The sequence below is a fragment of the Macaca mulatta genome, chromosome 9 (assembly GCF_049350105.2).
Source record: "Macaca mulatta isolate MMU2019108-1 chromosome 9, T2T-MMU8v2.0, whole genome shotgun sequence".
NCBI lineage: Eukaryota > Metazoa > Chordata > Mammalia > Primates > Cercopithecidae > Macaca > Macaca mulatta.
Genome location: NC_133414.1, coordinates 139050015 through 139074363, shown reverse-complemented (window position 1 = coordinate 139074363; position 24349 = coordinate 139050015). Strand labels below are relative to the sequence as shown.

The 24349-nt window shown below is 48.7% G+C and overlaps 1 protein-coding gene across 3 annotated transcripts in view; it reads right to left on the bottom strand.

Annotated features, from left to right (window-relative positions):
• The window catches only part of DOCK1 (dedicator of cytokinesis 1), a 549533-nt gene that overhangs the window by 430647 nt on the left and 94537 nt on the right, over positions 1-24349 (bottom strand). For 2 of the 3 annotated variants that reach the window (XM_077945604.1, XM_077945606.1), the window contains exons 11-15: positions 17322-17394; positions 13750-13892; positions 6840-6965; positions 2436-2560; positions 993-1091 (exon numbers count right to left, since the gene is read on the bottom strand). In XM_077945604.1, coding sequence (XP_077801730.1) covers positions 993-1091; positions 2436-2560; positions 6840-6965; positions 13750-13892; positions 17322-17394 — 566 coding nt within the window. The remainder of the gene's footprint in view (positions 1-992; positions 1092-2435; positions 2561-6839; positions 6966-13749; positions 13893-17321; positions 17395-24349) is intronic. The other variant, XM_077945605.1, reaches the window with a different exon arrangement.

Genomic DNA, 24349 nt, shown 5'->3' with positions numbered 1-24349 from the left:
TCTAAAAGTTGCCGTTTTTTGACCAGGCGTGGTGACTCACGCCTGTAATTCCAGCCCTTTGGGAGGCTGAGGAGGGTGGATCACTTGAGTTCAGGAGTTCGAGACCAGTCTGGCCAACATGGTGAAACCCCATCCCTACTAAAAATACCAAAAACATGAGCCAGGTGCCATGGTACATGGCTGTAATCCCAGATACTCAGGAAGCTGAGGCAAGAGAATCGCTTGAACCCAGGAAGTGGAGGTTGCAGTGAGCCAAGATTGCGCCACTGCACTCCAGCCTGGGTGACAGAGCGAGACTGCATCTCCAAAAAAAAAAAAAAAAAGTTGCCGTTTTTCTTCTTAGCCCCAACCTGGAAGGGTCTACACTCCTTCCACAGCTGTGGTGACCTGCCCACAGCTGCACCAAGAAAGCTTTCCTGTTGACACATTACACTCAAAGAAAAAAGACATAATACGTGCTGCCTCTAAGCAAACATTGTCCCTAATTCTCACATCAAACATCTGTATTCCAGAGCCAGTCCCTGGCCTGGTTTTCAAATATTCAAGCTCTTGGGGGCGGGACAGTGTTTACTCCCTGGCGGAGATGTGAGCACGCTGCATTATGAAAATGTACCACGTCAGTGCTACAGAACAGGACCCGACTCCCCAGCAATGACCTCCACAGGCTGGCAGCTCAGTTTTTTTGTTTGGTGTAAAGACAGCATGCCACACATAAAACAGTACCGCGAAGAGAAAGACAACAGCTATCTTAAAAAGACTCTGTCATTCGTCTCCATGAAAGTCCTATTTTTACGTCCAAAAGGAGACGAGAGTAAATGTATTCTAAGAAACGCCAGTGCGGTTCCTTAGCAACCTTGAATGACTTTGTTGGGAGACACTCTGCCTGCCTAGATCAGCTCCCGGGCTGAGGAGGATGTTAGGATGTTTCCTTGGGTTACAAATGAGCATTTCATCATCAGTGCCATGTGATAAAATGACCATGTAAGTAATACCTTAACAGTCTCAAACCAGCGTGGCTGCTTTACTTGGTAGTAAATCACAGATTTGTACTCTGAAATCGCTTCATCACCAGCTCCCGGGAAAATCACATGCTTTAAAAGAAAACAGAAAGAGCTCACGTAAGACCTCATAGAGCTGGACACCATATACATATATGCGGGAGGACAGGTACGCTCCAAGAGCACCAACACACCCCACCACAAATGAAAGTGTTCCCAGCAAGGGAAGCACAGATCCACCCGAAGCCAGCGGCCAGCTCCAACCCTTGTTCTCACACATTAAAGATCTTGATGGTTATGACACATGGGGATGACACAGACCTCTATCCCCTCAGACCCTCAATCCTAATAACTTCAACATTAGGATCTGCAGGAAGTTGCCTGATCCATGCCATAGGTCTAGGGTGAGGGACTGTAGACTAAAAGGTGGGAACCCTTCCCTCTCCTTCCTCCAGCCATGAACGCTGTTTGCTTCACTCCAACCGGAAAGACCAGTGGCAAGGACAGTACCTATGTTTCCAGGGAGACAAGGCAGGCAGTGATGCTGGACAGGGTTCACCCAGAGAGAAAGACATCATGCTTCTCCTGGAGACACTGAGCCTTAAGCACAACCCCATGAGCCCAGAAAAACCCAGTCCTCCAGCCCTGGTGCAAACAGGCACCTCACAGGGACAGCAGCCTGGTTTGACCTCTGGTCATCAGAGGAGGCAACAGCTTCTGAGTATCTCCCAGGTAGACCCTGCAGGCTGCTGTGGCCATGGAAGCAGATGTTCGTGACCACTGGTAGGTAGAGCACGAGGTCAGACCTCCAGCTGTCATGGGCAGGTGCTCAGTTCTACCTCTCGCTAGTTCTCTGACCCTGAGCAATTTAACTGATTTCTTAGGGCCTTCATTTCTCCATCTCTCAAATGGTAATGATGGTATCTGTACTTCTAGCGTGACTGCTAGACCTTTGGGCCTTGGGTTTATGACAGCAAATGAGACTCCATGATAAGGCTGGGTGAAAGTGGTCAAGACTACAGGGACCCAGCCGGGCGCAGTGGCTTACACCTGTAATCCCAGCACCTTGGGAGGCCGAGGCAGGCAGATTACTTGAGGTCGACATGGTGAAACCCCATCTCTACTAAAAAATATAAAAATTAGCCCAGCATGTTGGCACACACCTATAGTGCTACAGCCTGGGCAACAGAGCAAGACTCGGTCTCAAAAAAAAAAAAAGACCACAGGGACCTCCTGATATAGGCCAGCTGCCAGGATCAGAGGACCCCAGGTCCTGCATGGCAAGCTGGAGAAAGGGAAGCAAGAACCAACGCCAATCCCAAGAAATGGAATTCCAAAGCCCCACCTGTGACAACCTCTATGCTATAGCAGAGCCAAGGTGAGCACTTGGCAAGTAAAACTGAAACACTACAGATGAGCCCTCACCACAATAAATACCTCTAATCGTTTCCCATCTTCATCATACACCGACACCGTGACCTCCACGTTCTTTGCTGTTGTTTTGCTTCCTTTATCAAAATCTCCTTGAACTAATGTTACATAGATATCATTTCGAACATCACCTGAGGGGGGAGAAATCATACATTTAAAAACCAATTCATTATTCACAGCATAATTGTGAATTTTGCAAGACTGTCTACCTATCCTCATAAACTATTACAAATACGTATCAGATGATTATGAAATGTTTTCTACATAACAGTCTTACCATTTAAATACATGACAAGAGCAATTTTCATCATCATAAAACTTGCTAGAAAGAGGAAAAATCTCAAAGCTTCTAATGATTTGCTTGGTTCTCATCTGGGCAGAGGACACTCTACCCCTCTGGGGGCAGCCAGCAACCAGAGGGGCTCCAATACTGTTGATGGCATCCACCACCCATGGCAGCCCACACCACTGTCCCTTGTTAGACAGCTGGCTACAGCTGTCTGAGTCCTCGGTAGCCAAGGAATATCGCAGTATCCACTGGCACTCCCAGATAACTGGCGAGGTTGCCTCCTATGCATTCTTCTTAAGAGCACAACTCCAGGAGTTAATCAGATGAGGACCGGCCAGGCGCGGGGGCTCACACCTGTAATCCCAACCCTTTGGAAGGCCAAGGTGGGTGGATCACTTGAGGTCAGGAGTTCAAGACCAGCCTGGCCAACATGGTGAACCCTCATCTCTACTAAAAATACAAAAATTAGCTACTGGGCATGGTGGTGCAGGCCTGTCATCCCAGCTACTCAGGAGGCTGAGGCAGAAACATCGCCTGAACCCGGGAGGCAGAAGTTGCCGTGAACCGAGATCATTGCACTACAGCCTCGGCAACAGGGCAAAACTCTGTCTCAAAAAAAAAAAAAAGAAAAAAGAAAGAAAGAAAGAAAGAAAAAAAGAATGAGGATCGCCAGCCTAGGATCAGGGAGGAAACATGGGTCTAGAGAGAAACTCTCTGCATGGCTCTTCCCTTCTGGCAGGCGGTTGTCAGGATCCCGAATGGGGACCACAGAGAGAAGAACAAAACAGACCTGTCTATTTTAAAGTGAGATGGGCTTTTAATTATGGGGCGGGGAACACAAGAAATGAGCTCAAGACTCTTCTTCCTACTGAGAACATGGGAAGCCCCTGGTAATGGCCCGACTGGGAGAACTTCACAAGCTTCATTAGCAACATGATTTAGAGGAAGCCTCGTTCCCAGCCACTGCTCCTCTGCTGCCTGCCTGGCCACCTCCCACGCCCTGACCACCTGCTCTCCCACGGAGCCAAAGAGCGGTTCCGTCAAGCGCAGCAAATGCCCGCTCTGGCTGAAGACCAAGGATCCCTTGCTTTCTTGTTTTTGCTCTTGTTGTTGTTTTCTTTTTTTCTTTTAAACTGCTCTATTTTGGCTTTTAATGTATCCAACTATTAAATTAAGCTTTCATTTAAAAGTCATTATCATAATAATCCCAGTGGGCTGCTACCACAGCCACAGTAGTTGTACGGAAGGAGGCGCGGCTGTCGCTCGCTGATTCTGACCGCGAGAGAAGTTAAGAAGCATGGAGCACAGGGCAAGGGGCAGGCGCAAGGCCACCAGCTAATGAGAGCTGTTGCTCATTAGCTGTGTGACCTTGGACAAGTTAGCCTCCAAGACCAGCACCACTAACCAGCCTCATTGATAGGGAAGGCATAAACTACATGGTCTCTCAGCCTAAAAATTCTATCAAGGCGCAAACACCATCATCAAAAGGGAACTTCAAGGCCGGGTGCAGTGGCTCATGCCTATAATCCCAGCACTTTGGGAGGCTGAGGCAGGTGGATTGCCTGAGCTCAGGAGTTCGAGATCAGCCTGGGCAACACAGTGAAGCCCCGTCTCTACTAAAATAAAAAAATTAGCCAGGCATGGTAGTGTGTGCCTGTAATCCCAGCTACTCTGGGGGCTGAGGCAGGAGAACTGCTTGAAACCAGGAGGCCGAGGTTGCAGTGAGCTGAGATCATGCTACTGCACTCCAGCCTGGGTGACAGGGTGAAACTCCCACAGCCTCGCTCCCAAGTATACCTCGAGTGCGTTACTCCAGGGCCAGCTCAGAAGTAAGACCTCATTTACAGTAGGCAAACCCCACAGATGGGCAATCACCATAGACCCTCATCAAACGCCTCCCCGGGTTACAGAATATTCTGGGGAAGAAGGAACTAGAAGCAGACATAGTGGACTCCTGCTACCTTCCCAGCTCAAAGGAAAACTTAGTATTGCCTGCCTGGACCCTTCAGAAGGACTCCAGGAGTCCAGTGAGCCATGAGAAAGTAGCAAAGCAGGCCGCTAGGTGACAGGACAGGCTCTCCGCTGTCCAAAGAAGATGCGCATCCCTGCAAACAGTGACAAAACCGGGCGAGACACAGGTTCTGCAGGCTAAAGGCAGGCAGACAGACTGATAACCGCCCACACTCTTTCTCTCTGGTGCCCACAGCCTGGTCAGTGATTACTCAGCCATCAGAGAACACAGGTGACCCACCTTAGCTAGAATCCCTTCCTATGGGATACATACCCAAGGACTTAGCACATGGAAACTGTCAGAACAATGGTCAACTGAATCACTTCCCTATGAATCTATCGTGAGATGATCTACAAGTTTAGACTTACTTTTTTTTTTTGAGACAGGGTCTCTCTCTGTCACTCAAGCTGGAGTGCAGTGGTTGTGATCAAGGCTTACTGTGGCTTTGACCTCCTGTGCTCCAGGGATCCTCCCACCACAGTCTCACTAGTACCTGGTACTACAGGCGCTCACCTGGTACTACTCCGGGCCTAGACTTAGTTTTCAAGTCTATCCATCATAAGGGAAACACTATTGGCATGAACTGGAAGTTTCTGAGTTTCCCTTTGAACGTCAGGACATCCTAAGGACGCCAAGACAAATGCATATTGCCAACCGCTTCATGCTAATTTATAAATCTGCATCTCAAATGCAAATACAAATAATAGGTATACAAATTAGTCCCCTCCCATTAATAAACCTAAATTAATTTGCTGCATATAGACTTGACACACACAAGCAATAGCTTCAGAATTGACTAAACGTCCTGCTTTGCTTCCCGTACAGGTAAGCCTGGCTAGTATCTAGCCTAACCAATTTAGATGTCTTTCATATGGATTTACCAGACCCACTATTCAATGACCCACAACAGCCCTGAAAGACAAAAGGAGTAGAAAGAACGAGTCTTGAAGTTGTGCTAAAGTAAGCAAAGCAATAACTCCTACAGCATGCACCCTGAATAGCCACCACTCTCCTAGCTATATAGCAGAGGCCTATATAAGGAGGCCACGTTGAACGTGGGGTAGTTTGTCCTCATTTCCAGGGCTCATCAGCTGAGCGACTTTACGCTACAGTTTAATCTGGATAGGAATTAACTCAACACCAATTTGTGGGCCTCCAAGAGCCTCACGTGGTTCAAGTTAAGTTTTGTTTTGAGACAGGGTCTCACTCTGTCACCCAGGCTGGAGTGCAGTGGCACGATCTGTGCTCATGGCAATCCCTACCACCCAGGTTCAAGTGATTCTCCCACCTCAGCCCCCTAAGTAACTGGAATGACAGGCACACACCACCATGCCCAGCTAATTTTTTTATTTTTTTGTCGAGACGGGGTTTCACCATGTTCCCCAGTCTGGTCTTGAACTCCTGAGCTCAAGTAATCCTCCCGCCTCAGACTCCCAAAGTGCTAGGATTACAGGCATGAGCTACTACGCCCGGCCAAGCCACGTAAGCATTACTTGCAAACCAAAAAGTATCACACGGATATAAAGGCTACAAATCAACATGCTTCCAAAGATCTCTTGATGATCAAATCAGATTATTATTAACATTATTTGGAAACTGAAATGTATTATGTAAATACGAGTTACCACGGAAATCCTGTTATTGGTTTGGTCAGTTTAGAATTCATGACTTAGAATTCATGCAGCAATGCCAGTATAACGTACACCAGGTGAGCAGGTAAAGGCACAGACATTTCCATTCAGCAACCATCCAACCCTGACATTTGTGCTTAGGTGGGCTTCACATCGGGCAGTTCCCTTTCTGACCTCTTTCCTTCTTTCGACCTGATGTCTATCCAGACAGACATTCACTGGGTGCCCACGTCCCCCTCACACAACCCTTGCAGTTGGGGAGAGCTGATCCGTCCAGGGGTACAGGGGGCCAGGGAGCATATTCTACCACTCCGGTCACAGCCCCATGATCTATAACCATGCTGGGGCTTACAGGGTCACCCGCCAGGAGCTGAGCCTTTTCCTTGCCAGAGCTCATACATGATGCGGCCCACACGTCATTCTCCGTGGCCGGCTACCCCCACGCCATGCTCAGAAGCCCTGGAAGAGCCAGTTCTTACCAGGCATGATTATCTCCGGAAACCCTGTTTTTCGAGCCACAGCTGTGGTCCTGTCCACTAAATGCGGAAACTCTTTTCGGATCTGATGGATATCTCCAGGAAGTAATTTCAGTGTTACCCACAAACCTGGAAAAACAACGGATCTGTTAAGTCACATTTTATCCTATGCATTTTCAGTTTTCACAAAACCAATTTCAATGAACAAGAGACTTTTAATTCACAATTCAACATCTCGAGAAAAAACATGGGTATATGAGAAAGAGAGGGGCAAGGCAAAAAAGGTGCCCTTCATGGGGACTCCATGCATCCGACGAGCTGGGATGCCAGCCCTGCTCTAGGGTGACTCACAGGCAGTTGAACGCACATCAGCAGCTGCTGTGCACCCGCTGTGCTGCTGGGCACTGCCAAGGACCAATGCCTCTTTTGAGCGGGTAGACATTTCAGATAAATCAGCAGGCCGCCTTTTCCCGGGAGGGGGCTGAGAAGTCTGTCATTTTCTAATCTCCCAGGAAAGACAAAGGCAGGGGAGGATTCTGGAGGTGAATTCACAGTTTTGAGAACCCATCAAAGTTTCAAGCAGCTAAGCAGCATCACACAACCTGGGCGAGCAGGGGAGCACTAGGCTGCAGGGCCAACAGCACGACAGCCCTCCCCAGCCAGGACAGATGCAGCCCGTAGAGCCAGGCCCTCTGTACCACAGCGACACAGAAGAGAACAAAGCTCCAGCTGCTCTCGGCTCTTTTCTCCAAGAGAAAAATGAAGACTTTCAAAGCCTCTAAACCTAGATGCCAGGGGTGTCCTGGGGAGAGCGCAGTGAACCTGGTGGGGTCTATGTGTAAGGGCGTGCGTGCGGGTTCTTCCTCCCTGCAAGGCTGATGAACTGTGGTTTATATAAATACTGAGTAGCAATCAAACAGGAGGCAACAGTATGAGGAAACAAGCCAGACACTTCCAACAACTCAAAGGCAGGGGCGGGCAGGGGTCGTCCTGAGCTATCTTCTGTGACGGTATTTTTCCCCCCACAGGAAGGGGCTGGCACATGGGGGCCGTCTATCCCTGAGGCCTCGGCGGGGCCGCCTGCTTGCTTTCCCCCACTCAGCTCGGTAGGGCCTCATCTGCCCCTCAGAACATCAAAGCCTCTGTCCTCACTTCTGCTACTAGCATGGGTATGCACGCATGCCTGTGACTGTGCGTGTGTGTGTGCGTGTGTGTGTGTGCCTGTGTCTGTGTGAGTCTCTGTGTGTCTGTGTGCCCGTGTGTCTGTGTGTTCGTGTGTGTGGCTCTGTGTATCTATGTATATGTGTTATGTGTGGGGCTAAATCTGTGTCTGCCTGTGTTTCTGCATCTGTGTCCGTATGTATCTGTCTGTCTGTGTGTGTATCTGTGTCTATGTGTATATCTGTATGTGTGTGAGGATGTGAGGGTATGTCTGTGTGCGTGTCTGTGTCTATATCCATGTGTGTATGTGTGTGTGTCTATAAGTATATCTGTGTATCTGTGTGTCTGTGTTTGTGGTGTATCTGTGTGTGTGTTTGTGGTGTCTGTATCTGGTGTGTGTGTATGTCTGTGTTTATGGTGTCTGTAACTGTGTGTGTGTATGTGTTTGTGGTGTCTGTATCTGTGTATGTTTGTGTATGTGCATGTGTGTGTTTATGGTGTCTATATCTGTGTGTGTGTGTGTGTGTGTGTGTGTGTGGTATATCTATGTATGTGTATCTGTGTTTGTCGTGTATCTGTGTGTGTGTTTGTGGTGTCTGTATCTGGTGTGTGTGTGTGTCTGTGTTTATGGTGTCTGTAACTGTGTGTGTGTATGTGTTTGTGGTGTCTGTATCTGTGTATGTTTGTGTATGTGCATGTGTGTGTGGTGTCTGTATCTGTGTGCATGTGTGTGTGTGGTGTATTTGTGTATGTTTATCTATGTTTGTGTGTGTGGTGTATCTGTGTATGTGTATCTGTGTTTGTGATGTATCTGTGTGTGTGTGTGTGTGGTATATCTGCGTATGTGTATCTGTGTGTGTGTGTGGTGTATCTGTGTGTGTGTGCGCGCACGCGTGTGTGGTGTATCTGTGTATGTGTATCTGTGTTTGTCGTGTATCTGTGTGTGTGTGCGCGCGCGCGCGCATGTGTGTGGTGTATCTGTGTGTGTGTGTGTGGTGTATCTGTGTGTGGTGTATCTGTGTCTGTGTGTGTGTGTGTGTGTGTGTGTGTGTGTGTGTGGTGTATCTGTGTGTGTGTGTGTGTGTGTGTGTGTGTGTGTGTGTGTGTGGTTTATCTGTGTGTGTGTGTGTGTGTGTGTGTGGTGTATCTGTGTGTGTGCATGTGTCTGTATCCGTCTCTGTGTGTGTGTGCAGCTGTCCCCTCTCCAGATGCCTTGAGAGCAAGACCCGCCCTCCATCACCCTCAGCTCAGCGCCCTGCCCTGGGTAGAAGGAACTGAGACAGTCGCAGGCCTGTCCTCCAGCAGCCTGCCTGCTGGGCAGCACTGGGAGATAACTGACAGCCCGTCAGCAGTGCCAGCACCTCAGGCTGCTCCCGACGCTCCTGACGGAAGCACCTCTTCTTGATTCAGTCCCGCACCTCACGCCCTGTCCTCTGGCTGCCCACTCCTACATCCGCTATCCTGGAAACGGTGTTCTCTTTTGCACAGATTTACATTACTTGGAGCTGAGAAGTCAAAAGTCACTGATGATGTTTTGCTCTTTGCCAGCTGGTGAAACCCTCTTTCCTCTTGCTATCTAGTGAGTCCCTCTAATTTATTCAAAAGTAGCTACTGAGCACCTACTATGTGCTATGCAAATACAGGGCACTGCCCCTACTGCAGACATAGGGCAGACCCTCACAACCTCCCCGGCCAGGGGTTTAGCTGCCATTGCCAACGGTCAGACGCTAACTCCACGGTCTCTTAGAGAAATATGCAACCGCGAAGTTCTCATGGGAGAAGTCCTGAGCACACTGCAAGGCATCCTGGGACCACAGTCTCAAGGGTCACAGAGCAAGGGATGTCGGGGCTGAGACCTGCAGGAAGCAAGAGAACTGCAGACCTGTCCCCACCCCAGGGAGGTGGAGCCCCCAGATGCTATGGGAAGACAGTGGGGAGGCTGGGGTGACAGGGACTGTGGTCTATCCGAAGGATGGGGGGCATCCAGAGGGGGGCTCAGGAACAAGAGTTAGGCTCTGACCTGACACCCTGTGGCTAACAGGGAACGGGTAGGCAGGAGTACAGAGCACCGTGAGGATGGAATGGCAGCAGGGCGGCCACCGCATGAACCCAGCTGGCTGCCAGGATGTGAACGCCACTATGGAGGGTGGGAAAGGGGACCAGCGTGGAAGTCAAACCAGCAGAACCACAGGGAGTTGGGGTAGGAGGAGGCGCAGCTTACAGAGACGGTGCCCCTTGCAGGCACAACCACTAGCAAGCCCCAGGGGTACCATTCCTTGGCACAGGAAGACCCGCTCCAGGCAGAGCTGCCTGAAAGGCAAGCACCCATAGTAGGGAAGGAAAGAAGAGTCCCAAAGAGAGGCAGAAGGGTCCACTCTGAGAGCTCACAAGGGGACAGAGATGTCAGAGGTAACAGGGCAAACAGGAAACTGGGACGGGAGGATGCCCATGCAGCCACAGGGCTCCTGGCGGGAGACGGGGGCGGGGGCGCTCAGGGAGAGGGCCGATGCTGGGACACAGAAGGGCAAAGATGAATGAGAGAGGAAGTCCAGAAAGTCCACATACACAGAGACAGATGCATTACTCAGGGTAGGACTGTTTCTTGGTGTTTCTTTTCTTTCCTTTTTGTTTAATATATTTTTTTCTTTTTCCTTTCTTTTTAAGACATGAAATTCCAGATCGTGGGAGGGAGAGTTTGAAGGAAGGAAGAACCACCAATAGAAAGCGGTCCCCAAAGAGGTATCAGGGATGGCACCCAGACAGGAGCACATGTACCACTGCCCAGAATGTGCATTTCACTAGACAACTGACCACAAAAGGCAAGTGGGAGCTAAATCCTGCCTCTACTCGCTCACCAAGCCACAGGCCCTGGCACTATCTTCCTACTCACCCAGTTGATGAGGCCCCTTTTTCTTTTTTTTTTTTTCTTTTTTTTTTGAGACAGAGTCTTGCTCTGTTGCCCAGGCTGGAGTGCAGTGGCGCCATCTCGGCTCACTACAAGCTCCGCCTCCCGGGTTCACGCCATTCTCCTGCCTCAGCCTCCTGAGTAGCTGGGACTACAGGTGCCTGCCACCACGCCTGGCTAATTTTTTTGTATTTTTAGTAGAGACGGGGTTTCACCGTGTTAGCCAGGATGGTCTCGATCTCCTGACCTCGTGATCCGCCCACCTTGGCCTCCCAAAGTGCTGTGATTACAGGCGTGAGTCACCGCGCCTGGCCGATGAGGCCCCTTTTTCTAATTCACACAAAAGCACCCTGAGCTAACAGCAGCTCCAGACCTGCAGAATAGGTAAGCAGACAGATCTGCAAAGGGCCAGGCACTTCCTCACCCTAACCCCTGGCCCTGGCCTCCAGGAGAGCAAACCAAAGCCCAGACCCTGACAGAAGAGCCTGAGGAATCGGCACCGTGGCTGACGGGGAGCTGGTCTTCCCTGGACACCAGGATGCAGCTAAGAGTTTCTCAAATCTCAGGAGTCTGAGTCCAAAAGCCTCCCTGGAGAATGAATGTCCACAAAATAAATCTAACAGAAAGATGCTCTTTGAAGGACTGCAGGATGTGGTGAGGTCATTCACAGAGGTCAAAGGTTAAGACATGAGGATGGAACACCTAACATTTAATATTAGAAATCCTGCATTTCAAACCCTTTCTCAGAAACGCCAGCCTGCTCAAATATCTTAATACATAAACTAATGCATTAGTGACACAATTAAATTTATTACCACACACTTTAAAAATGGAAATTAAATGTTCCTGATTACCCTGTGTTTTGAATGCTTTCTCACAGGAGAAAAAAAGTGCATTTGGCGTTGACATTTGCTTACCCAGAATAACTAAAAACAAAGAAGATTAGCATACATTCTATCTCAAACAATAGAACCAGATGTCTGGAGTCTTCATGAACTCACTGTCCACATAAAATGTCCCACACCTCTAGGTTCAGAATAATTTGGATTAAATATTCAGGATTGTGTCTATTGTAAAGAGGAAACATGTTGGCATAAACCAAAAATCGGCCAAGGCCAAGTGGTAAGCTCAAGAGACAGGAGGCCCATGTGGACAGAGGGGTGAAAAAATCCAGCGGCTCTCTCTGAAGATGAGTATCTCCTCCATGTCCCTTCCGCTCCTGGGACCGCTAACAGTCACTTGACAGACAAGCAAGGATCAGGTTAAGCCTGGGCTGCTGGTGATAAAATGAGCTCTGGTGGGCAGCGCCCTGCAGTCCCGGCGGCTGATCTGTGCGGCTGCACTCGCTGGCCACATTGCTCACCTCTGACCTGAATTCCACCCACCAGTGGGCCCTGGAGAAAATTCAGGTTCAAGGTAAACAAGCACTAGTCATGTTGCCTAAGGCCATTCTGATTCAGGAAGTCACCTGTGATCCCCTATCACTGTTCTTGTCCCTCGGTTCTCACTGTGACTTGGAAATGCCCACTCCTCCCAGAAGCTGAAGGAACTGGACCCCTGGGCATCAGCCCAAGGTTCTCTGGCTTCAAAGATCTTGGCCACACACCAGTGAGCCTGGCAGCGGCAGGCTTCGGGTCCTCTTTCCCAGCGATTTCCTGCTGGCCTGACACCAAACTCCACTCTCCCTGAATGACTCTAATAAAAGTTTATCAAAACTCTGATGACTGCAAAAGAAACTGGAGATCCCAGGGCAGCCCCAGCTCGAAGCACTGAAGGATCGGCTGGCAACCTTTGCATGGTGTCCCCAGCCGGAGAGTGACTCCAATCTAAACAGCCCTAATTGGACCTCCCTATGGTTTTCAATTAAAGTGCAAATAGGGAGGGCTGTTAATTCAGGAGAAGATGGGTCCTGGGTCAGCTGAAAATTGCTCTGTCTGCAGAGGCCACATCTCATTAATGTTCTGGGTTGGGGTTTTTGTCCTGCTACTGTTTGCCAGAGACAGGGGTAGTTCACGCCAGAGGAAAGCTGGAGGTCCCTGCAGAGCCCTAGGAAGGCTCATTCTCTATAACATTCTTCAGGCTCATTTCACATTCTCCTTTAGAACAGTGGGAAATGAATCAAGGTAATTGTTTTTTAAAAGTCTAGTGACATAAGGTAGCTGGACGATGAAGCAGGTCTGTTCGCCTAAGCTCTACTGCGTTTACGGGCAGTCTGCACGGATCAGGGAGTGAGACGGTCAAGTTCTGAAGGTGACTTCCCCCTGGGCTGGAGGCGGGGCCTCAGTCACAGTTGTTTCCTGGCAGCCCTCCTGGCCAGCCAAGTGCCAACTGTCACCAGCCCGAGGTGATTGATTCATTCCTTCTGCCAGCAGCAGGTCAGCTGCTCGGGAACGTGTCAGTGCAGGATTAAAAACGGTGAGTGTGAGGCGGGGGGGTAGGGGAGGAGAAATCACTTAAATGACAGAACTCAGGGGAGCAAGTCTGCACAAATGAAGTCACCTTCTTAGGGGGACCAGCAGGGGAGCCCCAGAACAGGCAGTAATTAGCACACAACATGGGCAGAGGGGAGTTACGCCTACCGCCTGCACGTTCCTCTGAACATCTAATCCGACCCCACTCTCCATCCAGGAGCGGGCTCTCAGCAATGTTCACAAAGGTGATGGGCCAGAAAACCGTCGTGCACCGTACATGGGGGCGACCGTCACACACATTCTCCACCAGGACCACTGTCACCGCCACCATCTTCACACCATCATGATCAACATCAAACTAAAACGCAACCCAGACAGCACTGTCCCAAACGCATGCAAATACACACTGATGGAAACAAAATAGGAAAATACGTACCCTGCCCCTTGTGGTTGACTTCTTTGGCAGCGATGACTTTGTTTATAACAGTCTGAAGGAAGTCATTCTCCCCTGCCACCCTGGGTGAAAAACGGGATGACATGTTCAGCGGCTTGTGTCGAATGGCGTCGTCCAACGCGAGCCTGGAGGGCACGGGACGACCAAGACCACAGGAGACAAAGGGGCACAGAGACCCATGGGTCACAGTAACAAGGGAACATAAGAGATCATCGTCACCGAGTGTGAGAGGGAGGCATCATGAGTCAACGCACGACAAAGGATGGGAGAGGTGACAAGAGAAACAGGGAAAAGCATTGATCAGGAAAATGCTGAACCATGAGAGGGAACAGAGCAAACGAGGGCAACCCTCTCCCCAGGAAATAAACGTGCACCAGGCCTCCACTGCGTCTCCATCAGACGCTTGTGTTTAAAAAAAGGAGCTTGTCTGAAAGCCACATGGGTGAAAGGCATTTAATCCCAAAGAATGTTTATGGCCATTCCTCCAATTTCAATAATTCTGAACATAGCATAGGTCAAGGGGCAGGTGATCTAAAGGGAAACGCAAAATCGAGATTAAAAAAAAAAGTCCCTGGAACCTAACTGCTTGCAAAGGCTTTCTACTCTACTCTCTTGGACTATGTACACAATAGACCCTAAAATGACTACATGTGAGAAGAATGGCACCATGTTTGGAGAACACCACGACCTATTCTCATGTGTGGCGCCATCATGAACACAGACCACTCATATTTTCAGGGTCCGTGAATCAGGAGCCTATCACAGATGCTGTGCTATACGAGAGACTAGCTGAAAACAGGTAGCATATGCCCAAAGAGAAATACCATGTAGCACAGCAAAGTGCGCTATGAAATGAACAAGAAAATAGACAGCATGGCCATAATGTTTAAAATCAATCCTGGGAACAAGGACAGTGCTATCCATCACTGGAGCCACAAGACTCAAGGGAACTGAAGACTGTTGTCATTTACTTCACCAAGTTAAAAAAGACAGGGAGGAAGGGAGATGTGCAATGTGCTTCCTTCCCTAAAACCAACCCTGTGAGATAATAAATCAGTTTTAATGGAGCAAAAAACGGTTTCATTAGCATGACATTTCCCAAAGAACTGGTTTCATTGCTTATTTTGCTATTAAAAATCATGCTGTTCTTTTGTTTCTAACACTGCAAATATTCATCTATTAGTCTTCCTTTAATGGAGCACGGAGTCACAAATTACATAAGAGGTACACATGGAATAATGTATTTTCCAAGTGGACATTCCACTACAAGATAGAAAAAGATGGCAGCAAAGCACAGGCAATCTCAAACAACTCATAACATGTTCTGTGAAAATCAGTGAATCTAAAACTAATAACCTCCCTAACTTTTCAAACAATCCCTCAAGTTGGGTTTGTTTGTTTTGGGATTTTTCTTTCCTTTTTTTTTTTTTTTTTTTGACTTTTCACAGAGGACACTAGCAGGCAACAGGTAATTTCAACTTAGTGGTACATCTGGGCATCAAGAACCTCTGAGGTCTAATACATAATACAGCATTCAAAACAGTAGGGGCTGCATTATTTCTCACGAGAGAATGAGGCAATTTAATATTATAATTTTACAAAGGTGTATTTTATTTATGACCTCAATATCTGCCCACGTTCCACGATACTGTTCCCCTTGTTTGCTAAGGAAACTTCCAGATTCTGCAGCACTGCGTTCCTTTTATAAACTCTCCTCACTGGGTGGGACGACAAAACAACATTATCCAGCAGAGCTTTCTGCAGTGGTGGAGACGTGCTGTGTACGTACGGCCCAGGACGGTGCCGCTGGCCTCCTCTCCTGCTGAACACTTGAAACAGGACCAATGTGACCGAAGAACTCAATGTTTAATGCTACTTCATTCTAATTATTATTATTATTTTTGAGACAGAATCTCCCTCTGTCACCCAGGCTGGAGTTCTGTGGCGTGATCTCGGCTCATTGCAACCTGTGCCTCCCGGGTTCAAGCGATTCTCCTGCCTCAGTCTCCCAAGTAGCTGGGATTACAGGCGCCTGCCACCACGCCCGACTAATTTTTGTATTTTTAGTAGTTATGGGGTTTTGCCATGTTGGCCAGGCTGGTCTCGAACTCCTGACCCTCAGGTGATCCTCCTGCCTCAACCTCCCAAAGTGCTGGGATTACAGGCGTGAGCCACTGTGCCCAGCTCATTTTAAGTATTTTAAATAGCCACATGGAGCTACTGGTTACCACACTGGACAGGAGAGTAAACCTAAAGCATTTAAGCCACAAAGAGACCTCTGCCTCTAGTGGTGCATGGTGAGATACATATAACTTAACCCTGACTCCCAGTTCAATAACGCAGGGTTTGCTGTTATTCTTATGACAGGAAGACAGCAAAATCTCCTACTGAGCTGTACAAAAAGCTTTAGGGTGCCACCTGACCAGATCGCCTGCCTGCAAAGAAAGTCATACTCTTCCTGTCCTAGCCAGTGGCACTCAAGTCCCAGAGGAGTCGGGTGGGGTTGAGTGCGGTGGTCCATCACCAAGGATGCATGGGGCAGAGGGAAGCCAACCTCACATCTCCGGACCCCCAAGGACAGGACTCCTTCAGCCACCCAATTACTACCCGCCTCCGAAACCCTTCAGCCAACAGCTGAAAACAGTAACATTTCTAAAATCTAAAAATGTGTTTCAAGTCTGAAATCGATTAAGAAGAGAAATGAGGGAAAAGTAAAACTGCAGAGCACTATGGCAGGGGGCCACCCTTACCACGCACTCTCCCCTAACATCGCCCCCCAACCCCACAGCCAGGAGGAAGCCGTCTCTTATAATTCACCTCAACCGTTTGGATTCCCTTTCTCTCCTCCTCTGTGAGGAGTAGGAGTGCCCTTAAGTGGCCAACGACAATCATCTGGGTACACTCTTGCTTCCACACGAGGGAAATAAATGCCAATTCTTTCCACCAGTTCCCTGGGTTCTACCCACAAATCAGATAATCAATTTAATGAATCTCCTCCAAGAGCTTTTTCTCAGCTTCTGTGCCTCTTTAAAGACTTCAAGTCAGAACTAGAGAAAGCCGAAAAACGAGCACAGATATGCTCCACTCTAAGCAAAAACCAAGAAACAAAAATCAGCAGCATGATTCTATGCTTTAAAGCATTATTTCCCGCTTTAAAATAATTCATCATAATTTTGTTTGGTTTTCTATTTTAAACACAGCAACCTTCTATGATGAATTTGGAAGTATTGTGCTTTGAAACTACAAATAGCTACTAGAATAAATCAATTATGTAAAGAAACGTTCAGGCTCAGAGAAGAGTCATAATTCTGTGCCTTCTACATGATCAGGCAGGTAAAATCTTCTACTTCCAGGACCATAAACAAACTTTGACCCAGGATTCTTACGGCTACAAAAAAATTCCATGTACTACAGCAGTGACTAAAGAGGTTTTTCATACTTATAAAATAATCAATTCTTACTTAGGTTTATCTATTTAATTATAAAGATAACTATGACAAGCCTATGTTTTCCACATTATATCTGGCTAAGTACTTGAATTGCTCCATACTTACGGCTGAAAGGGAATGAAATGCTGCTTATCTTCGTCGTCTACTTTTCCATTTATTATATCTGTTACATCCATCACTGGAGACAAAAAGAGAACAGAGATTGTTTTGGCTTAAATGCTATAATCACAGAACACAAACAAACAAACAAAGGAACATCAGAATATCTTCTAGCAAACAACAGCAAAAGCTGTTTTCTCATCGTCAAGTCTAAATTATGTCCATGCTTGAAAGACAAATTAAGTTATCAGAAAACGCTGGCCCAAATGGAAGTGGGGCTCAAATGGCAGAGTTCCATTTAATAATTTCCTTTGCCTATTATCCAACTGTCACCCTAGAGCTGCCCTGTCCAATACAACTTTCTGTGATGATGGAAAATGTTCCATAACAATGAGTAACAAAAATGTGACAGCACAGGCCGGGCGCAGTGGCTCACATCTGTAATCCCAGCACTTTGGGAGACCAAGGTGAGCAGATTGCTTGAGCCCAGGAGTTCGAGACCAGCCTGGGCAACATGACAAAACCCCTATCTCTACAAAAAATACAAAAATTATCCAGGCATAGTGGTGTGCACCCGTAGTCCCAGCTACTCAGAAGGCTGAGATGGGAGACTTGCTTGGGCCCAGGAGGTGGAGGATGCAGTGAGCAGAATTCACACCACTGCCCTCCAGCCTGAATGACAGAGACCCTGCCACAAAACAAAAGAAAAAAATAAAAATGTAGAAAGCATGATGGAGGAACTGAAAACTTACTTTTACTTCATTCATTTAATTTAAATTTAACTAGTCACATGTGACCAGTGGTTACCATGCTGGCCAGCACTGTTCTGAAGCCTCACGTTAGTGCATTCCCCCAAACAATTAAGCAAACAAGTAGCTACCATTTCCCAAGCACCCACCACATGCTGGTATCTGTCGATGCTCTTACAAGAGGACACTTCAAGGCAAATCCTCAGAGTTACCTACCATACTGACGAGAAACTGAGGCTCAAAGACAGGCATGAACAAGCACGCTCAAAAGTCTACAGCTAGAAAGTCTCCAAGACCCGGCCGGGCATGGTGGCTCAAGCCTGTAATCCCAGCACTTTGGGAGGCCGAGACGGGCGGATCACGAGGTCAGGAGATCGAGACCATCCTGGGTAACACAGTGAAACCCCGTCTCTACTAAAAATACAAAAACTTAGCCGGGCGAGGTGGCAGGCGCCTGTAGTCCCAGCTACTCGGGAGGCTGAGGCAGGAGAATGGCGTGAACCCGGGAGGCGGAGCTTGCAGTGAGCTGAGATCCGGCCACTGCACTCCAGCCTGGGTGACAGAGTGAGACTCCGTCTCAAAAAAAAAAAAAGAAAGTCTCCAAGACCCAAACTCTTTCAATACTATTAAACTGCCTTCACAAACACATCCCCCTGGGAGGTCCAGGCTTGCTAACATCACAAGAAAGGCTAATATCCTTTGCAATGTTCTTGTGTTAAAAAGACATCCCCTGATTACACTCAGGAGTAAACCCAGACACACTGTCTACCTTTCAAACAATTCCTTTTGCCCTTGGTCATGACAGAACAAGAAAATCCAAGAATAACCCCAGATGGCCCTGGTCACTTTCCCTGTCTCTGCTACTGCTCAACCGCCACGCCGGACTTAAGAAAAGAGAGGAAGATGCCTTGTTTATTTTCTTCGCACAAGACCCTTCCCCAGAAGGGTCTCTGTAGCCCAGGGTCTCTATGTTCAGGTAAGAGGATGAGTCTAAATATACTTTGTCCAATACACGAGTAATCATACATTGAGATTTTTCCTTTCTACCATCACCATCACCACCCTCCAAAAAGGGGGAGGGACATGTAGAACCAAAAAAGCAGAATTCTCATCCCCTGCTTGCCCTGGTGGAGCCCACGGGCCTCAGTATTGTGTCCTAAGGGACGACACCCACACTCCACTGAACCAAGGGGACTCAAAGAGCTAAGAGCCCACAGCTGTGTTTGCAGATACAGGTCAAAGAATCCCAAATACCTTGGAACATCAAATGACAGCTGCTCAGAAGATGCATGGTCTGGACACCGGCCCTCACCTGGCCTGGGGGAAGACTTTACCAGCTTCCACCACTCTTGGGGTTGACTGACCCACATGCGACTGCTTTTTACCACATGCGACTGTGGAAAGCACCCACCTTTTTACCTTTTTCCAAGACACCTGAGACCACCAGTTCAGCATCCTTCATTAACTCATTTGGGCAGCAGCCCACTATGAGCCAGAACCAAGGTGGTCTGACCCGGGCAGGCCAGCCCTCACATGCCAGCTGGTCCTGGGTGGCCTTGCTGGGTGCCTGCAGAGCCCCTCTCTGCCATGGGACTCATCTCACCGGCTGACCATGGGACTCCCTTGCCACATCCCCAGTGCCCAGCCCTGGAACACAGGACCATGTGCAGGAAGGCAGCAAACAAGCAGGAAACGCAAGCAGAGCCTGAGCACCCACAGGTGGAAAACAGCCCGAGTCCCGCACCCATCCTGAGCCTCGAGGAGAAGGCCCTGACGTCACCAGTCATCACTGCTCATGGCGCTTCCCGCACCCATCCTGAGCCTCGAGGAGAAGGCCTGGACGTCACCAGTCATCACTGCTCATGGCGCTTCCCACACCCATCCTGAGCCTCGAGGAGAAGGCCTGGACGTCACCAGTCATCACTGCTCATGGCGCTTCCCGCACCCATCCTGAGCCTCGAGGAGAATGCCCTGACGTCACCAGTCATCACTGCTCATGGCGCTTCCCAAACACTCTCCTGCCTGCTCTCCCGCACACAGCCCCACGTGGAGGGAGTGCTCCCTGCAGTTTGGACAAGATGTCCCTGACACTAAAGGAGGAAATAAAGGTCTTGGGGGGAAAACTCCCCCAAACAGCCAGCCCAGGGTCTCCACATTCAGGTAAGAGGATGGTGAAAAGACAGAGTCCAGCTGAAGTCAGTGCAGCTCTGTGAGGGAGAGGCCGGGCAGACAGAGGGCACCGCATGATGCTGGAATTCAGAGGGCAGGAGAAGGAAGGAGGCAGTGGTGTCAGGACAAGAGTGATGGAGGCACAGGGCCAGCAAAGGCAGGAGAGCAGAAGGCGGGAGGTGAGAAACGTCTTGCAGGGAGAGGGGCTGACGGCTCAGCCCCGCTGGTGGGGCTGCATCAGGACGACTTGCTCGCGGCAAATGGACCCCCACACCCTGCGAGTCAGCAACTGCGCTGCAGAGGCTGCCCTGCAAACAGGCACGGGTGGGATGCTTTAAGCTCCAGGATGCTCACTGCGTAGCTACTACACCGCAAGGCTGAGATACCCTCAGAGCCCAAAGGAAAGGCCTGCTGCAATCACAGGGCTACAGGCTGCAGACACCGAGAAGCCGAATTTTTGAATAACACTTAATAAAATGACATGTTCATAAGATAATGCTACGTTTGTTAGAAAGATAAAAGTATACGCGATGCAAACATACTACTGAACTGCACACCTAAAAGTGGTTAAGATGGCAAAAAAGGGACTAAAAAGACATTGAAAATCCATCAGTAAATAAACGAACACATGGTAGGATGTGATATTGTATTTAAAAATCATATGCCACACACAGAAAAAAAAATTTGGAAACAAACATATCAGAATAAACATGAGGTACTACCCCGGCTATGTAAAACTATGGATAATTTATTTAACTACACTTTTCCATAAAATTTCCATTATTTTTACAATTTTCTATCTTTTAGAAAGAGATAGAAAAGGTTACATTATAAAAAGGTTAAAAAACAGAAATGTGACCCATTATTTTCAACCAAAGACTAAGAACTGTCGCCTTAAAGGCCCATGAACACTTTTCTCATTTTGAGGAACTGAACTCTGCTGACACAGACATGCAGAAGTCATTCTGAAGAAAGCCTCAAAATTAAATTTGCATGTGGAAACTGAAGTTGCATACGAACAGGCAGAATACGATTACCAAAATGTTGATCAACCTTCTTAGATGTGGGAAGCATCCCTTCTATCCCTTCTTTTTTTTTTTTTTTTTTTTGGAACAGTGTCTCGCTCTGTCGCCTAGGTTGGAGTGCAGCGGTACAATCATGGGTCACAGCAACCTCAACCTCCCAAGTTCAGGCAGTCCTCCTGCCTTGGCCACCCCAAGCATGAGCCACCATGACTGGCTAATCTTTGTGTGTGTGTTTTTTTTTTTTTTTGGTAAAGATGGGGTTTCACCATATCGCCCAGGCTGGTCTCAAACTGCTGGACTCAAGCAATCCACCCACTTTGGCCTCCCAAAGTGCTGGGATTACAGGTGTGAGCCACTGCACCCGACCGAGTGTCCTTTCTCAGTAACAAAGAGAACATCTGGTTGGACGACACAATGAATAAGTTAGAAGCAAATCCTATTTTAAAAAATTCCCCAGATGTGCTGAACGCCACCACGTGATAAGCAGGGCAGGGCAGGGGGGCGGGGGGCAGGTGGTCTGGTGGCAGCAAACTGCCAGTCACTGAGTGGCCCATAGTGACAAACAAGTGATTTTGGTTAAAGCAGAGATTCCGGTTTTAACTGGACAGGAGTGTGGCCTGTGCAACAATTTTTTCTTTTTGGGAGTGGAGTTGCAGGGGACAGGATCTGACTGTAGCCCAGGCTGGAGTACAACAGCACGATCATGGCTTATTTGCAGTCTGGACCGCCCTGGGTTCTGGTGATCCTCCCACCTCAGCCTCTCGAGTAGCTGGGACCACAGGTGAGTGCCACCAAGCGCCCAGCTAACTTTTGTAATTTTTAGTAGAGACAAGGTTTCGTCATGTTGTCAGGCTGGTCTTGAATGCCTGGGCCCAAGCGATCTGCCTGCCTCAGCCTCCCAAAGTGCTAGGATTACAGGCATGAACCACAGCATCTGACCAAGAATTTTTACTGAAAGCTTGCAAGATTTTTCTCATATTCAGTTAGGATTGAGAACCACTGCATTAAGATACTTACTTTTTGTGCCAAAAATTTACATAGATCACATAATGAAATGTCTCAGAGAAGAGTTTCTAGTAGGAAACTGGAAATTCCACAAGCAGAATGATCAGGTCTTTACTTTTTTTTTTTTTTTTTTTTGAGACAGAGTCTCGCCCTGTCACCCTGGCGTGATCTTGGCTCACTGGAACCTCCGCCTCCCCAGTTCAAGCAATTCTCCTGCCTCCCTCCTGAGTAGCTGGGATTACCGGCACCTGCCACCACGCCCAATTAACTTTTTTGTATGTTTAGTAGAGACAGGGTTTCACCATGCTGGCCAGGCTGGTTCCGAACTCCTAACCTCGTTATCAGCCTGCCTCGGCCTCCCAAAGTTCTGGGATTAGAGGTGGGAGCCACTGCACCAGCCCTGTGTGTGTGTGTGTGTGTGTGTGAGAGAGAGAGAGAGACACAGTCTCGCCCCGTTCCCCAGGCTGGAGTACAGTGACACAATCTTAGCTCACTGCAACCTCATCCTCCCAGGTTCAAGCAACTCTTCTCCCTAGCCTCCTGAGTAGCTGGGACTACAGGCATGCACCATGCCTGGATAATTGTTTTATTTTTCATAGAGATGGGGTTTTATCATGTTGGCCAGGCTGGTCTCAAAACACCCAACCTCAGGTGATCCACCCACCTCGGCCTCCCACATTGCTGGGATTACAGGTGTGAGCCACTGCACCCAGCCAGATTCTTACTTGCAATGTACAATCACACACCAACTGAGCAGGTCTAGGAAAGCTGGCCCCTCTGGAGTGAGCACAGAGGCCACAAAGACTCAGTGCTCAGAGCTTGGGACTGAGGCATGAACACGACATCCCCACTCAGGGCATGCAGTGGAGCTAGGCAAACCAGCAACTGCTGAGCAACTGTGACACCAGAAAGGACAGAGAACTCAAAGGACCTGGAAACCCAACATTAACAGCTGCAGGCCTGAAATCTTCCCACAGAGGAAAACAAACGCCTATGGGTACCTCTGAAGCACTTCACACAGGTTCGTGCAGGTTCACACAGGTTCAAACAGGTTCACACAGGTTCATACAGGTTCACACAGGTTCATGCAGGATCACGCAGGTTCACACTGGTTCAGAAAGGTTCACACAGGTTCACGCAGGTTCACACAGGTTCACGCAGGTTCACACAGGTTCAGAAAGGTTCATGCAGGTTCACACAGGTTCATGCATGTTTACAGAGGTTCACGCAGGTTCACACAGGTTCATGCATGTTCAGAGGTTCACACAGGTTCACACAGGTTCCAGAAAGGTACACACAAGTTCACGCAGGTTCACACAGGTTCATGCAGGTTCGGAAAGGTTCACGCAGGTTCACGTATGTTCACAGAGGTTCGCACAGGTTCAGAAAGGTTCACACAAGTTCACGCAGGTTCACACAGCGTCACACAGGTTCAGAAAGGTTCACACAGGTTCACGCAGGTTCACGCAGATTCACACAGGTTCACACACGTTCACAGAGGTTCACATAGGTTCACGCAGGTTCGTGCAGGTTCATGCAGGTTCACACAGGTTCTTTGCAACCCCAAAATGAGGGGGGACACCCCATGTGCCAGTCAGAGCAGAGCAGCAAGAAGAAGCCACACTCCAGAGAATTCACGAGCAAAACGACAAGGCTAGAACTTGGCCCCAGGTGGGCTTTCAGAAGCCCCAATATCAGTGGGTGCCAGGGACACAAGACAGGAAAGGAAGGAACCAGAGACCAGTTCCGACAGGAGGAACCAGGGACCACAGGGGATGTCCGTGTGGTCAGCAGATATCAGGGGACAGAAGTCCCTGGTGGCCGCACAGCCAGGGATCCAAACTCCAGTGACCAGATGTAGTGTCTCAGCCAACACTACACAGGTGGGGGCTCCAGAAACAAGGAACTATGTCCCAGGTGCCCGCTTTACCCCAGTGAATAACCTGGGCTTCCGTAATTCATGGAGAACTCCAGGAGCTGGGGGGCCCAACCTAACTCTAGACCCCACCAAGCAAGCGTAAGTGAGCATGTAAGAAACAGTGAAAGGCCACAGTGGTGTCAGCTGAGCCCATGCCCATCAGCCTCT